Source organism: Chelonoidis abingdonii, chromosome 9, assembly GCF_003597395.2.
Source record: "Chelonoidis abingdonii isolate Lonesome George chromosome 9, CheloAbing_2.0, whole genome shotgun sequence".
Taxonomy (NCBI): domain Eukaryota; kingdom Metazoa; phylum Chordata; order Testudines; family Testudinidae; genus Chelonoidis; species Chelonoidis abingdonii.
In genome coordinates this window covers 5,815,421-5,829,839 of record NC_133777.1, presented here as the reverse complement: position 1 = coordinate 5,829,839, position 14,419 = coordinate 5,815,421, and the positions used below count along the sequence as shown (strand labels likewise).

Genomic DNA, 14,419 nt, shown 5'->3' with positions numbered 1-14,419 from the left:
TGCCGAATACCCAGGTCTGCTGCTGGAGAACCAAGTGCTGTATTAATTACACTAAAGGTTTTAGATTTGCACTTATGGTCTTTTACGCTATTTCAGCGGCAACAAGGGAGATCTTTACTTTTAAACGCCCGCCCCTCAAACCCAAGACTGACATAGGTTATAGTGGGACCTACAAAACAAAATTTAACCAAAGTACTGCTGAGAAATACATCATTTAACTAGCAAGCAGCTGGCCAACATGCAGAGAGGAAGTTCTGTAGTTTGTGTTTCATGCTCTCTCTAGTACTGGAACTGCCAATATGTCCCCTCTTCTTTTTAACTCACTTACCCATCGGCATGATGTACTCTGATTTCTGAGACACCAGCGCCAGGATTCAACCACCCATCTAGAGAGTCCTTTCAGGTTTATCCCCTCATAACAAAGAGTAAGGGAGCTCCAGTGTAGCAGCAGTTAATAAATGCCTTCCGATCACATAGCTGATCCAAGCAGGGTCATAAAAGGAAAGGGGAAGCTGGTGCTAAGGAGACAAAGGGTATGTCTACACTGGAGCTGTAATTTCCAGCTTGGGTAGACATACCTGCGCTAGCTCTGATTGAGGTGGCACACTAAAAATACAGTGTAGCTGCGGTGGTGCGGGCAGCGGGAAGGGCAGTGGCCCCAGTACGATTCCACCCAAAACCCTTGGTATGTACTCAGGTGTCTAGCCCACCCTGTTGCTTGTGCCAGGCTACACTGCTATTTTTTGTGTGCAAAGCTACTGCACATACATCTCCCTGCGCTGGGAATTATACCTATAGCTGCAGTGTAGACATCACCCACTCTCCTCTCAGCTGGCTGATGCTGGAAAGTCCTTGGGTGGTCATTACCCAGAGTTTGAGTTGATGCGGTTTGTTTGTGGAAATAAAGCAAGGCCTGAGGAAAGCGAGGTGATATAACCTGTAGAGTTAGGATCTTTATTGGCCCCTCCCCAGCCAGTGAGTTAACTCACTGGCTTACCCCCACTCGGAGCTATATATGCATATTCATCTATGGTGGGCGTGGTTTTCACTGGCTCCCAGAGACACAGCCACAGGTGCACTGAAATCAGTCCATTAACCAAAATGAAATCAGTAAATAAAAGCACCACTTGATGTCTGGGCTTTCCATGTATGTGTCTGAGTGAAGCATCTTACTGTCTGAGTTAGTCTGCACCCTAGCTATTCTCCTAAGACCTTTCTCCAGTCTGGTGACTGGGACCAGAATTGGCCTTACATTTCATGGGCAAGAACGAAGGATTAATTGCCTTCTATTCAGGTCACATTGCCTGACAGGCACATAGTATCCTTCTAAGAAGAGGGAGACAGGGCTAGTCAAGGGCAGTGGAGCTCATAAGGGATTGTGAGTTCTCCAAAAGGACAGGACACAACTGACGCCCCCTGTCTTTGCTTTGCTGAAGGCCATGCTGGTGGATACGGTGTCATTCTGACTTCAACCCTTCTCTCCCTGCCCGTCCCTCTTGTTTCCCTGGTTGGCACACTGCAAAAGATCAACCTGAGGGAAACATCCAGCATTCCTGTTACAAGAACCAATGCACGGAGACTTACAAGTGATTGATGTCAAGAGATAGACTCAAGGTGCCATTGCCTGCGTGCTGGGCTCTGCAGTAAATCTATGGATTTAATTTGGGCCATCGTTCCATGCCTCCTCTGGAGAAATCACTGGGTTACTGATACGCAGTGATAATCTCCAATCTTTAGCATCAGCCTGGGCACCCTCTGGGAAGAACTAAGAGTGTCACCCTTAGCCCCAATTAGTCGCCTTCTGGTTTTTCTGAAGGGCTATGAACACGCAGAAATGTTTGAGGGAGTCCCGAATAGAAGCCCAGGTCTCCTGATTCCCAGCCCTATGCACTAAACGTTAGAGCACAGTAGCTGCAAAGCAAGTGCATGTATTTCTATAAGTGCTGGAAATTACACCTATAGCTGCTGCATAGATGTCTCAGGACATCCTGCAGGAGACATTTCTGCTAATAAAGGATAATCCGACATCTGGGGTTCTACACAAGTAGTTCCTTTCTAATATAAGCAAATTGCCTTCTGGAATGTCAAGGAGGCTGGGGAGTGGGAAGCAAGAGACGTGTGCTGCTTATTCTCATTAGCAGTCCTGGCAACGAGGCACAACAGCTAGGAGAAGTCAAGGTTATAAGATCAAGACTCGGAGAGCGAGAGAGAGGGAGGGGAGGAGCCTATATGGTTTGACAAGCTGCAGCATATTTCATAAATCATATTTATGTTGCTAAGAAGGACAGAGCTTTTTGTGGCATAATCTCTCACCCGCAGCAGTAAAACCACCTTTATGACGCCACCCAGGGTTTGCTCTCACGGCCCGAATGACACGCTGACAGGGTCATCAGCACAGCACCTGGCTCTTCTCCAACAAAGGGCCCTTACACAACTTTAACAACGAGGGCCAGGAGAGTGCGCATGGCCAGTGAGTCATACTTACTATTATAAGCAATATAAAATATATAAAATTGTAAAAAGAATGTGCATCCATAACATAATACATGATGTCAACCCATCCTTCCAGGGTTATAACCTACGGGGAGAGAAAGAAGAGGAAAAAAGAACAAGTTACAATTAGGATCAAAATTAATGTCAAACTTCTGCCGACGCCTGTTACTTATCACTTTGCAAAGTCTGTCAATGTTCTCGCAGTAATTCTTTCCTAGCTGGCTTAGCATCACAGTAATAAGTGCTACACATGTGGCCAAGAGACTGGCCTAAGGTTTCAAAGGAATTGAGCATGATTCAAACTGATAAAACAACCCAACGAAACAGCTGAAGCACTGGTTCAGAGCCAGTGCAAAGCAGAACTTACAGAAGGAGCTGCTGCAAAGATACAGACAGGGACATGAAATCTATCTTCGGCTGTTGGTTCCATTACACTTAAAGTGAGAGGCTCCTGATTTTAAAGAGGTTTTATTTTTTTTAACTCCGTTCTTTGTAATATCTACTCCAAAGCTTAATGTTAAAATTGCATTATTGTTGGTGCTGAGGCAAACTGTTTGAACGAAAGAAAATTACTTAAATTAAATTGTGAATCAATTACATCCTTGCGGTTTCAATCACCTATTGCTTAGGAAAGGAGCTGAGGATTTAATTAACACTAAGCCGCCAGTGTTCAGAGCGAAGTAACAGCTGCTGCGTCATCCCAGCTATTTATTTAATTAAAATGCAGCCTAACATTCATTGCAACATTTCACACCCTGTGCTAGGTCTGATCCTGCCTTCTTTGCACAATCAATACACCTGATTATGAATTTACTGGCAGTAAACTAGACACAGGGCCAAATTCTGTCCTCAGTTATACACCAGTGCATACTTGGACTGGCGCCATTGACTCTGATGACATTCCTCCAGATTTACACCACATTTGAAGTGGGGTAACTGAGATCCACGATAGTCATACAGTTACGCTAGATTGACACTGGTGTGAATGAGATCAGAATCAGGTCTAATACGCATATAGGCATATTAGCAGGTAGATTATAAAAGGAATCTATGCAAAGCTCTGGTTACAGCCATTGAGAGAGAGTCAATCTGACTTCTCCCACTTTAGTTGGTATTGCATAAGTAGCCTTAAAGTGGGAGAATTGCATGTGCAAGGAATATAGGGTCTGTCTACACTGCAGTGTAAGCCCAGTGTTCAAACTCAAGCTCGAGCCTAACCTTTCTTCTGTCCACACACAAATCGCGCTAACCCAGGGCTTGGACCCAGGGTCTCAGCACCCCAAAGGGATGAAGGTTCTGAGCCTGAGTCAAGACAGGATAAGGGGTTCAAACCCTATGGCTTTGCAGTGTAGACGCAGCCCCACTGGACTTGTGCTTTGGGAGCCTGTCAAAAGTATCCCACAATCCTATGGGCCAACTTTCTTTGTCTTCTGGACAGTTAAGTTTGGTGGACAGTCAAGTTTTCCCATGCTGCATCATGAACAAAGGGCTAGAGTGGCCACATTTTGGGAGGGCGCAAGGAAATCTGGGATATTGTTGGTTGGATTCAGGTCTGTGTACTGCAGTGGGGATGCTGGAGCCTCAGGTTCAGGCCTGGGTTAGAAAATTCTTAACCTAGGTTCGACAATCAGTGTAGATGCTCAAGTCCTGGGTTCTCTAACCCAGAGTCCGCTGCCTCAAGTTCCACAAACCCTAAGATTACATTGCAATGTAGACATACCCATTGGTATGTAGCTCCTTTCCTCCTTCGTTTTTCTAATGGAGCTGAAATAAACATGGATCCTTGTGGTTTGATTTTCTATGCAACAGCATGACTGTCAGTGTTCTCACAACACTGTACCCAGGATCACCCCAAACCTGGCGGAATAGAAAGTTTCAATCATCTTCCCCCTTCACATATCTCGCCCTTATTTTACACATGTGCTGAAGGGGAGATAGTTTAAAGAGACAGAAAACTACACGCACCTGATTCTCCTCTCGCTTCAGTCACTGGAAGTCAAGAGTATCCCTATCCGATTCAGTGGTGTAAATCTGACATGACAGCAGGCTCAGGCTCTGAATCTGCTGTTTTCTGCCTTGTGTTGAATGTGGTCGAAACATTTGCACAGAACAAAATTTCTTTCATCTGAATCCCTAGCAGGCATGTGCCATGCCAGGCAGAGGATTGTCTCCAGCACTAATTACTTGTGCTGTTTCACAGGGAATCCAAGAAGATCAAGTTGGCAGGCAGCATGGTAGTACAGCAAAAGCTTTGTTATCCGGCATGTTGGGGGTATGGGGGGTTCTGGTTAGTCAAAAATTCTAGTTAACTGTTATACTTACCAATGGAGGGAGGGAGGTTGGGTGCGGGAGGGGGCTTAGGGATGGGGCATGGGAGGGGGTGCAGGGTGTGGGCTCTGGGAGGGAGTTTGAGTGCGGGAGGGAGCTCAGGGCAGGGGTTAGGGCACGGGAGGGGTTTTGGGGTGCTGAATCTGGTCGGCACTCACCTTGGGCAGCTACCGCAAGCGGTGACGTCCCTCAGTTCCTAGGCCGAGGTGTGGTCAGGTGGCTCTACATGCTGCCTCTGCCTGCAGGTACCATCTCCACAGCTCCCACTGGCTGTGGCTCCCAGCCAATGGGAGCTGCAGAGCCAGCACTCAGGGCAGGGCAACACACGGACCCCCTGTGGCCGTTTCTCTGCCAAGGAGCAGTAGACATGTTGCCACTTCCGGAGAACCATAAGGAGCCAAGCAGGGAGCCTGCCGGCCCTGCACCAACCAGACTTTGAACCGCCCAGTCAGCACTGCTGACTGGAACTGCCAGGGTCCCTTTTCGACCAGGTGTTCCTGGACAACTGGCAACCTTATTGAAGATTTGTATAGGGAGATATCAGAAATGCCGGTTTCTAGAGCGTTTTGGTTGATAAAGTGCCAGAGAACACAGTTTTTACTGTATATCAAACTGCTGCCAGTTACCCAAGAAGGTGGGCTCCCCTGTAGTGCTCAAGATTTTATTTTATTTCTCTCCCTTCTTTCAGTGAGTCTTTTGGAGTCGCACTGTAACAGCTGTGGTAACAGGTGTTCTATCCGTTTACACTTGGTGATGAAAAATGAGCCCAGGGACCCAAAACATATTGGATATACCTCTTCACTGAATGGGAGTTTGGCTGGCAAACCTCAAATCAAATGTAGCAAAATGATTAAATGGCAGAGGCATCTCAATGAAGGCTGCTCTGTGGTCCAATTCCTGAGGCGCTATGAAGTGCAGTGCCTGAGGCCATGGCTACACTTACAGCTGTACAGCACTGGGAGTTACAGCTGTCTTCGTACAGCTGTGTAGGGAAAGTGCTGAAGTGTGGCCACACTGACAGCGACCAAGCACTGCAGTGTGGCCACATTTGCAGCATTTGCAGCGCTGTTGGGAGTGGTGCATTGTGGGCAGCTATCCCAGCATTCAAGTGGCTGCAACGTGTTTTCAAAAGAGGTGGTGGGGTGGAGTGTGACAGGAGCGTGGGGAGACAGAGAGAGCGGATTTTTGGAGCGACACTGTTGTCAGCTCCTCGCTCTTGCAAGTTCTAAGGCCTGGAAGATACACAGCACCTACCTTCAATCATTTTAAAAGTTTCGACCCTTCCCCCACCCCCTCTCTTATCACTAAATGCAAATTTGCGCTCCTAATAGCCTTCAGACCACATAAGCAGCGGCTCAACACGGACTCCCCCCTCCCTCTCTCCTCAAGCAAACAGCTGTGAACATTCCAAAGCAATTCCCCTGTCCCCCCCCCGCTCGCCGCTCGAGCAAACAGGAGCTGTGTTTGTTTTTAGATAAGCAGCTCCGGGTGCCCGGAGTTCAGCCACTCTCTGGTTTGTTGTGAACAGGCATCTGGATACCTCCTAATACCCTGGAGGCAATTACAGCGCTTTTGGTGGCCACACTTGACGAGCAGCACTGCATCACCAGCGCTGCAATTGTTATAACCCCAAGCAGACCAGGTGTACAGCCAGCGCTGCAGCCAGGGAGTTGCAGCGCTGGATGTGCCTTGCAGGTGTGGACAGTTACTAAGTTGCAGTGCTGTAAACCCACCAACAGCGCTGCTACTCTCCAGTGTAGCCATGGCCTGAGAAACAGCTTCAGGAACTCAGGAGTGTGTATGGAGGGAGAACTGAATCTTTGCATTAATAGAGGGTTTTTCTTCTCGTGCATTACACATCATTTCCAACTGCTGTCAGTCAACACACCAGATTTCTGCTGCAGCGGCCGAAAACAGTCAACCAACTTCCAGAATATTCAACATGTCATTAGGACTCGCCTTGCTGAGTCATTTGCAAAACAAAGTGATGCAGATGTGACTGGCTCCTGGTGGATTCATTCTTACAATGCGCACACAATGTCAAGTGCAGAAATACCCTTGGAAAGTTTATTCCTGAGGGATTTCTAAGGTGGCTGGAACCAGGAACCACTGGAAATCTCAACAACAAGCTAGGTCCTCACAAGATGTCCAGCTACATTTTCTAATCATAAAGGTAGGGCAAAGTCCACCACATGGATGCTTGCCTGAGTTGAAAGAAGCCTCTATACTTTTAGAGTCTCTCATTTACATTAAGGCCCTTTAGGCGACACGGGCAGTGTAAAGGCTCAAAATAGAATTTTCACCTGTTTTAATGCCCCTTTACAGGGGGAACCAGGCCTCGAGGCTTTTGTTCATCACTGGTTTAGATAAAATGAACTACCCAGGTTGATTCTTAGGAAGAAACTCAGCTGCCCATAGTGAAATTCCAGAGTACACTGCTGTAAATCCAGAGTAACTCTCTTAACTTTCATGGGATTGCTCTGGATTGACGGTGCCCATTGGAAAACAGAATCTGATCCCTTATTTATGTCCCCAGACCAAAAACAGTTGGCGATTATGTCAAGAATACTCTATATTGCCCATAAAAATCAGACTTTTTTTCAGCACCATATTGCTTGTGACTTCCCCTTCAGGTACCCTGAATGTCATATCACCTACTCTGTTCAATGGAAATTACTCTCCTCCCACTTCCAGTCTCCAATGTGATTAACCCAGCTGACACTATCCCCACTCGTTCCTCCAAGCCACTTCTAAATATCTTCCAAGGACCCAAAGCACCTTTCCCTGTGCTTTACAATCATGTCAATCTATGCTCAATAATTAAATTCAGTTCAAGTCAGAATTGTTCACAGACAGACATATTAAACAGCCCCTCCAAAATGTACCAGTTCAAAGCCTCCCATAGATGCAACATGCAATTATTTATCAACACAGATAAGGCAGCAAGAAACACGTTTCCTAATTCTGCTCTGATGAAAAAGATTTGTGCGAGATACGCAGCAAACCAAAAACGGCAGCTGGAGGGAAATAGCTGAAAGATTCAATTAAGATGATTGGCAAGCTAGGGCGCTGCCAATTGCAATAACATGCTGGAGACGGAGAGGGAAAGAAAAGCTGCCCCCTTTGCATCAGGAAGGGATTTAGTTTACGAAGACCTGGGCAGAAAATGGGGACTGTTATGCAAGGCAGATGAAGGTCCTATAGGACAGAACCTGGATTATCCCTGTCTGCTTTCACCACTCCCTTAACTCTCATCTGTATGTTTTCAGCTTGGTGAGGGGTGGATTAAACCACCCAAATCCCAACAGAAGTGGGTGCTAAAACCCTGCTTCCTGTTCCAGCCATTGACATGCTAGGGCCTGATTCTCTGCTCACATCAGTGCAAGGACTTGGCCCAAAGCTCACTGGAGCTAACAGAAATACATGCTTTGACTTCCTTTAGCTTTGCATCAGGCCCTATATCAGGAGTTACTCAATGGCATTATACTGGTGCGCAATAGGCAAGAGAAGAGAATCACAACAACAAAGTCTCTCTGGGCCTGATTACATGGTGCTTTAGTCCACACCAGTGTGGTTTTCATTTTAGTCCACACTAGTGTGTCACACAATAACTGGCCCATGTGGATCCTGCTGGCATGCGCTAAAATCTCCCCAGTATGCACTAATGTAGCCCAGTTTCAAACAGACCTATGTTACCATGCAGTAGGGAAACTTTTCGTGGGTGCCACCAGGGTTCATAGGGGCCACTTAGTGCATGATATGCTAGTGTGGATTAAAATGTGTACCCTTCTGGTGCAGACTAATGCAATGTGTACACAATCCCTCCCTTAGAGCTTGTCTACACTACAAATGCTCTGCTGCCATAGGCATACTGATATAAGCTATGCTGGCAAAGCCTCTAGCGGAGCGGCAGGTTATACCAACAAAAGGAGGAGTTGGTGGTGCAGTTAAATTACCTCCTTGAACAACGTAAGATATACTGGCAAAAGGATTCTTTGTGTCTACACTAGGGTTTTTGCTAGGGGTTGTGAGTGTTTCACACCCCTTCCTGACATAGCTAGGCCAGCAAAACTTTGTAGTGAAGACAAAATCGCAATTATCCTGGGACTGAATCTCCTGTTATATTTACACTGTCCTAATGCCATTGATTTATAGCAATGTAAGTGGGAGCAGAATCAGGCCTTCTGTTCAAGTCAGTCAGAATCAGCGTAAGATTTTAGGTCTAAAGTCATAAGGGTGAGATGTAGATTAAAGCCAGTACCTATTAAGTCAGGCATCCTCACTGTTCAATGGGAGACAGTTTACCTAGTTTTTCTCTGTCAGTCACCAGATCACTTTAACTCTCTTTCCGGAATTACTTCTTACTGTGCGTCTACAAGTTTTCACCATCAAAGCATTGTCTCCGAGCTCTGCCAAAGTGTATGCAGAGACTTGGCCACAGCCCAGCTTGAGGTCAGGTTTTTCTTCTCTTTAGTGTCAGTTTTTGAAAGAGGGAAAAAAAACTCAAACCCCATAAACTTCTTTAACCAGGAAAGTCAATGTTACTTTTGAAACACTTAAGTCTTCTCTGTATATTATAAAGCACTATGGGTGAGTGCCAGACAGACGGCTGCAGATAGAAATGAATCTTGAATTCAGGCTAATCAATGGAGAAGTTGGCAAAAACTACCTTGTGAAGGGAAGCCTACAAGCTAAGTACTAAATGCCTAGCCTACTAAATACTGGCCTCATCTCTGACACTTGACCTTAAACATCAGGAAACTCTGCTTTTGTAATCATTTGAGCTAGCTTGACTTGTAGAGCCATTCTTACGATGTTTGGGAGGAAAATGTTGCCTAATAGTTAGATCAAGGAACTAGAAGCCTGCACTCCTGGGTTCTATTTCCTGCTCTGACCTCTTAGTCAAGTCCCTTGCTTGTTCATTTCAAAAGTTTAGGACCTGATTCAGCAAGGCACTTAAGCATACGCTTGCCTTTCTGAATCAGGGTCTAATGCAGGATTGAATCCTAAACGTTAACAAAACGTTTTGGGATCCTTGCATGCCAGGATCATCTTAACTGATGTATCAGTCAACATTTATATACATATATTCAAATATACACATTTCCACTCGGCCTTTCTGCTCAAGCTGGGTTCTTTCTGTGCAAAATGGAGACTATCTGGATCAAAATCCATTATTTTGACTGGACAGAGAGTCTGTGATCTGGTCTGTTTTTCATACCACTTATCTCTCAATTTTGCTGGCCCTACTAGGAGGATTCTATGAACCTTGTCAAGATGAGTTCTGAAGACATCATAAACTGTGGGAGCTAATTAATTACCACAATGCTCGCAGTAAATTTACACAGCCTTTAGCATGGATTTTTGAAGGGCTTTTTTCGATGTATTTTGCCCTTTCATGGGCATATTGATTTGACTAACAAGCTCTGACCAGTGAATAATGGAGTATTACTTTTCCGATGCAGAGTGCTTGGCAGCTAATCAAATCATGAACTATATTTTTCAAGTTCAATTCATAATTTTAATTATTTCCCCATGACACACGCTATTAAGTAATCTCTATGGGCAGAAAAACAGCTTTTATTACTTTGAGTAATATCCTCTGAATAGGTATTTCTTCCTGCACTTTGAGGCTCGTGTTACTTTGCAAAGCATACTTAACCTTCTCGTTAGAACTTGGGAGTCTTGCAAAGTGTTAATTTACTCTGAAAAGTGATTGCAAAAAAATCAGCATTGTGGAGCATGTTCATTCTCTTTCAATGGCTCCCAACCAAATTTGCTCCACTTACAAATAAAAGGATGCCGTCATTCTTTCCCCTCCAATATCCAGAATTGCAAAGTCACACTGGGATCTGAAAGTTAAGCTGGGTTCTCTTTCTCCCTCCCACTGCCAATGGAATCCTACCCCAAATAGACATGTATTATGTCATTGGACAGCTCCATAATACTCTTACCAGATCTCTAACACATTTAGTTGGGTCTAGGATTGTGCATAATAGAGAAAAATGCACAAAATAGAAAAAACCCAGCTTGACTCTCAGATTCAGGAGACTCAGTCCCCTTGTGGCAAAAAAACCCAACCCAAAACAAACAAACAAACAAACAAACAAACTGTCCAAGGAGTGGCCTGTTAGCAGCCTCCGTTCTAGCACAGGGCCCCAGGAATTCTTTCACTAGGACTCTCAGGAAGGACAGTAATATGGTGCAATGTTGTCACAAAGGGAATATTAAAATCATATTAGATACCCAGAGATGCTCAGAAGTGATTGTTTGGGACATCTGTAACTTTTTCCCTCCTCTTGCTAAACACAGACCACTTTTCTAGCAAGTTTCAAACATCAGCCATTTTTTCCCATAGCCCTGTTCAAAGAAAGGCTCCCTTTTAGAGCTGATATTTTTCAATCAAAACTTTTTTCCAGTGAAAAATGCAAATGTGGTGACACCAAAATATTTAGCAAATTCATTCATTTAGGGGAAGAAAACCCCAAACTTTATAAAAAAATGGAAGCGTTTCATTTTGACTTTTTCCAAAAAAAAAGTTTCTATTTTTTGATTCAAAATGGCTTTTTCATTTCAAGATTTCTTTTTGTTTTATTTTAAAAAATAATAAATGTTAAAAAATGCTCAGAATTGAAACAGAATGTTTTGTTTTAACTTAAACTTTTACTTTTTTAAACACAACATTTCTAAAAAACTTCATTTTCGGCTTTGACCTGAAACAACTGATTTTTCAGAATGACCATTTAAGAAAAAATCTCTTATTTACCCAGCTGTTTTCCTGATCCTGTGGCCAATAACCATGCAATCCTACTGAGCTCAATGAGAATGCAAGCTTACCCCAGAGGGCAGAATTTGCACCTAAATATTCAAAAGTTCCTGAAGGCTTATGACCACCTCCCTGTACCTTCTCTTTCTTGATTCTACTCCAGTGAGTGGCTCCCCATGGAAAAGGAGTTTCTAATTTCAATGTGAACTCAGTTTAAAAGCAAAACTGGGGAACTACTCTGGAGAAAAAGAAAGAAAGAAATTAACACGCTGCCTTAGTGCCTGATTCAAAGCCCATTGCAGTCTATGGAAAGACTCCCATTGACTTCAACGGGTACATTTGATCAAGCTTCCCTCTCACTCTTGGTCCTAGTGAGGATCCAAGTCTGCTATGTAGTGCCAGCTAACAGAGTCACCCCTTAAGATGAAACTATAGGGGCTTGTGCTTCTACTGTTGAAAGCCCTGAGTCTGATGCCTGTCGATGACCTTGGTGTTTGATGTATACATCCATGGCTCCAGCAAATATGGTTCATACACTGCTGGCTTTCTCTGATAAATAAGTGGTTATCAGGTCAATGTACCATGGTCTGAGTTAAGGACACATACATCAAGGACACACTTTCCCCCACCTTTTTTGCAGTGAAGACAACCAAACACCACTCCCTCCTTTCCAGGTGGTTTCTGCCACTGAGGCCAGGATTTTAGCCTATACATTTTTATTTCAAAATAGCAGACCCTGTCTCTTTAAAACGAATGCCCCCTACTCTCCCTTTGCTGTTGAACCTGATAGCAGCCATGGCCAGCGAATTTGAGGACCTATCAACTTTGGCGGCAAGGAGCAGAAAATGATGCCTTTGAATGAAATTATCTAATTCCAACAGCAACTTCTGTAATGAGGAGGATGCTATCTGACTGCCTATCCATTCTGCACTAAATAATGCAAAATCCTTATATCCTAAGGATTGCCAATTTTAGATGAATGCTGGCTATAACAACAAATCATATCTCAGTGCATATTAATGAGGTTTGATTTACCATGATAATTATCCTTGGTCTTCATGGCTTTTGTAAAATACTTTATGCACAGCGAATGTATTTAACTGAGAACCATAAACCAGTCTGAAAAGGTATCAAAACTGAAAGGCAAAGCCTGCACAGACCAATTCCCTTAGAAAGAAAAATGGAATCCAAGCCAATATGGAACTCACAGAAGATCCTCACTTTGACTACAGCTACACACAAAAATAACTGTGCATGCTGCATGGGCTAGAATTCTCCCCCAACTCTGAATTAACTCCTCCTTCACAATGCATGACAAGTGGGATGCCTGCAAAATTACTCTGATTACTGGTAGATTCTAGTGCAGCCGTTATTACTTCCAAGGAGGACAGTGTTCAAAACTCTGCACACCATGTCCTCAACTGGAGCTCATCTAGGCTGAAAATCATTAACACGGACTAGCATGAGGGACTTTTGGATCTTCTTGAGAATGGCTCTAGAAGCATATATCAGACTTGCTGCAGGTTTTGCTTTGAACGGGATGGGATGATGATGGAAATTTTTAAGAAGTTAGACAAACATCTGTCAGAGACAGCCTAGGTATACTTAAATCCTGCCTCAGCATGGGGGGAGAGGGGTGATAAACGAGATGACCTCCTGGGGTCCCTTCCAGCCTTCCATTTCTATGAGTCTATGTTGCTTCCACTCCAGCATAACTGGAAGGATTCCCAAGTAAGAGAAAAGTTTCTCAAGGAACTTTTTAAGCCAGCGAGTCTATAACCCATGTTGGTTTCCCTTTGATGTGGACAGCAGGGGCCACTCAAATCAAGCGGGAACACTACATTAGAGCTGGGTGAAGGTTTTTGGTCAGAAAATTTTGGCAAAAAATGCAGAAATCAAAATTGCAAATTTAAGTTGGTTTCATGAAATCATTTGTTTAACTCCTTCCCCCCACAAAAAAAACACCCTAAACATTTTGCTACAACATTTTTTAAACTAAATGGCAGCCAGAAGTTCTCCATTGCCTAGGCATGTGATCAAGATAACACATAGGACTCTCGTGGTCACTGACAGCTCCTTTAATATGACTCAGTATTTCAGGCATTTTTCTTTGAGAAGGTGATTCTGCATTTCCTTTCCTGGGCATTCTTGTCATGCTGCTTGCTTGCCAAGCCTCTCTTGCACACTACTGGGTTTTTTCAGTGACAGCAGCAGTGTATATAACAGCCTCCACAGAGAATTCCCTCACTGGAGCCTTCTGACGAAGGACTAGATACACGCTGCTTATCCGACTTGATTAACTCTACTTCTTGGAGAAATGGTGCATGAAAAGTGACAGGCCCTTGTGTTTGAGATGGGCCTGAAACCAAAACCCTCCCGAAGTTTAAGGTCTGCACCCCAATCTCGCAGTCTGACTAATTTCCATAGGGCTTTCCAATCGTAAAAGCCCTTAAATGGTATATAAACTTCTCTCGGGACTGAAATACAGCCACAAGAGGGGATGCCATTTTAGATTTGGTTTTGGTGAGCAGTGAGGACCTCATAGAAGAAATGGTTGTAGTGGACAACCTTGGTTCGAGTGATCATGAGCTAATTCAGTTCAAACTAGATGGAAGGATAAACAAAAATAGGACTAGGGTTTTTGACTTCTCAAGGGCTAGCTTTAAAGAATTAAGGAAATTAGGGAAGTGGATTGGACTGAAGAACTTGTGGATCTAAATGCGGAGAAGGCCTGGAATTACTTTAAGTCGCAGCTACAGAAACTATCAGAAGCCTGCATCCCAAGAAAGGGGAAAAAAACCATAGGCAGGAGTTGTAGACCAAGCTGGATGA

At 44.3% G+C, this 14,419-nt stretch overlaps 1 protein-coding gene across 2 annotated transcripts in view; it reads right to left on the bottom strand.

The window, feature by feature from the left end:
* Positions 1-14,419, bottom strand: part of CACNA1H (calcium voltage-gated channel subunit alpha1 H) — a 203,668-nt gene that overhangs the window by 133,758 nt on the left and 55,491 nt on the right. For both annotated transcript variants that reach the window (XM_032762698.2, XM_075069148.1), the window contains exon 6: positions 2,486-2,578. In XM_032762698.2, the coding sequence (XP_032618589.1) occupies positions 2,486-2,578 (93 nt within the window). The remainder of the gene's footprint in view (positions 1-2,485; positions 2,579-14,419) is intronic.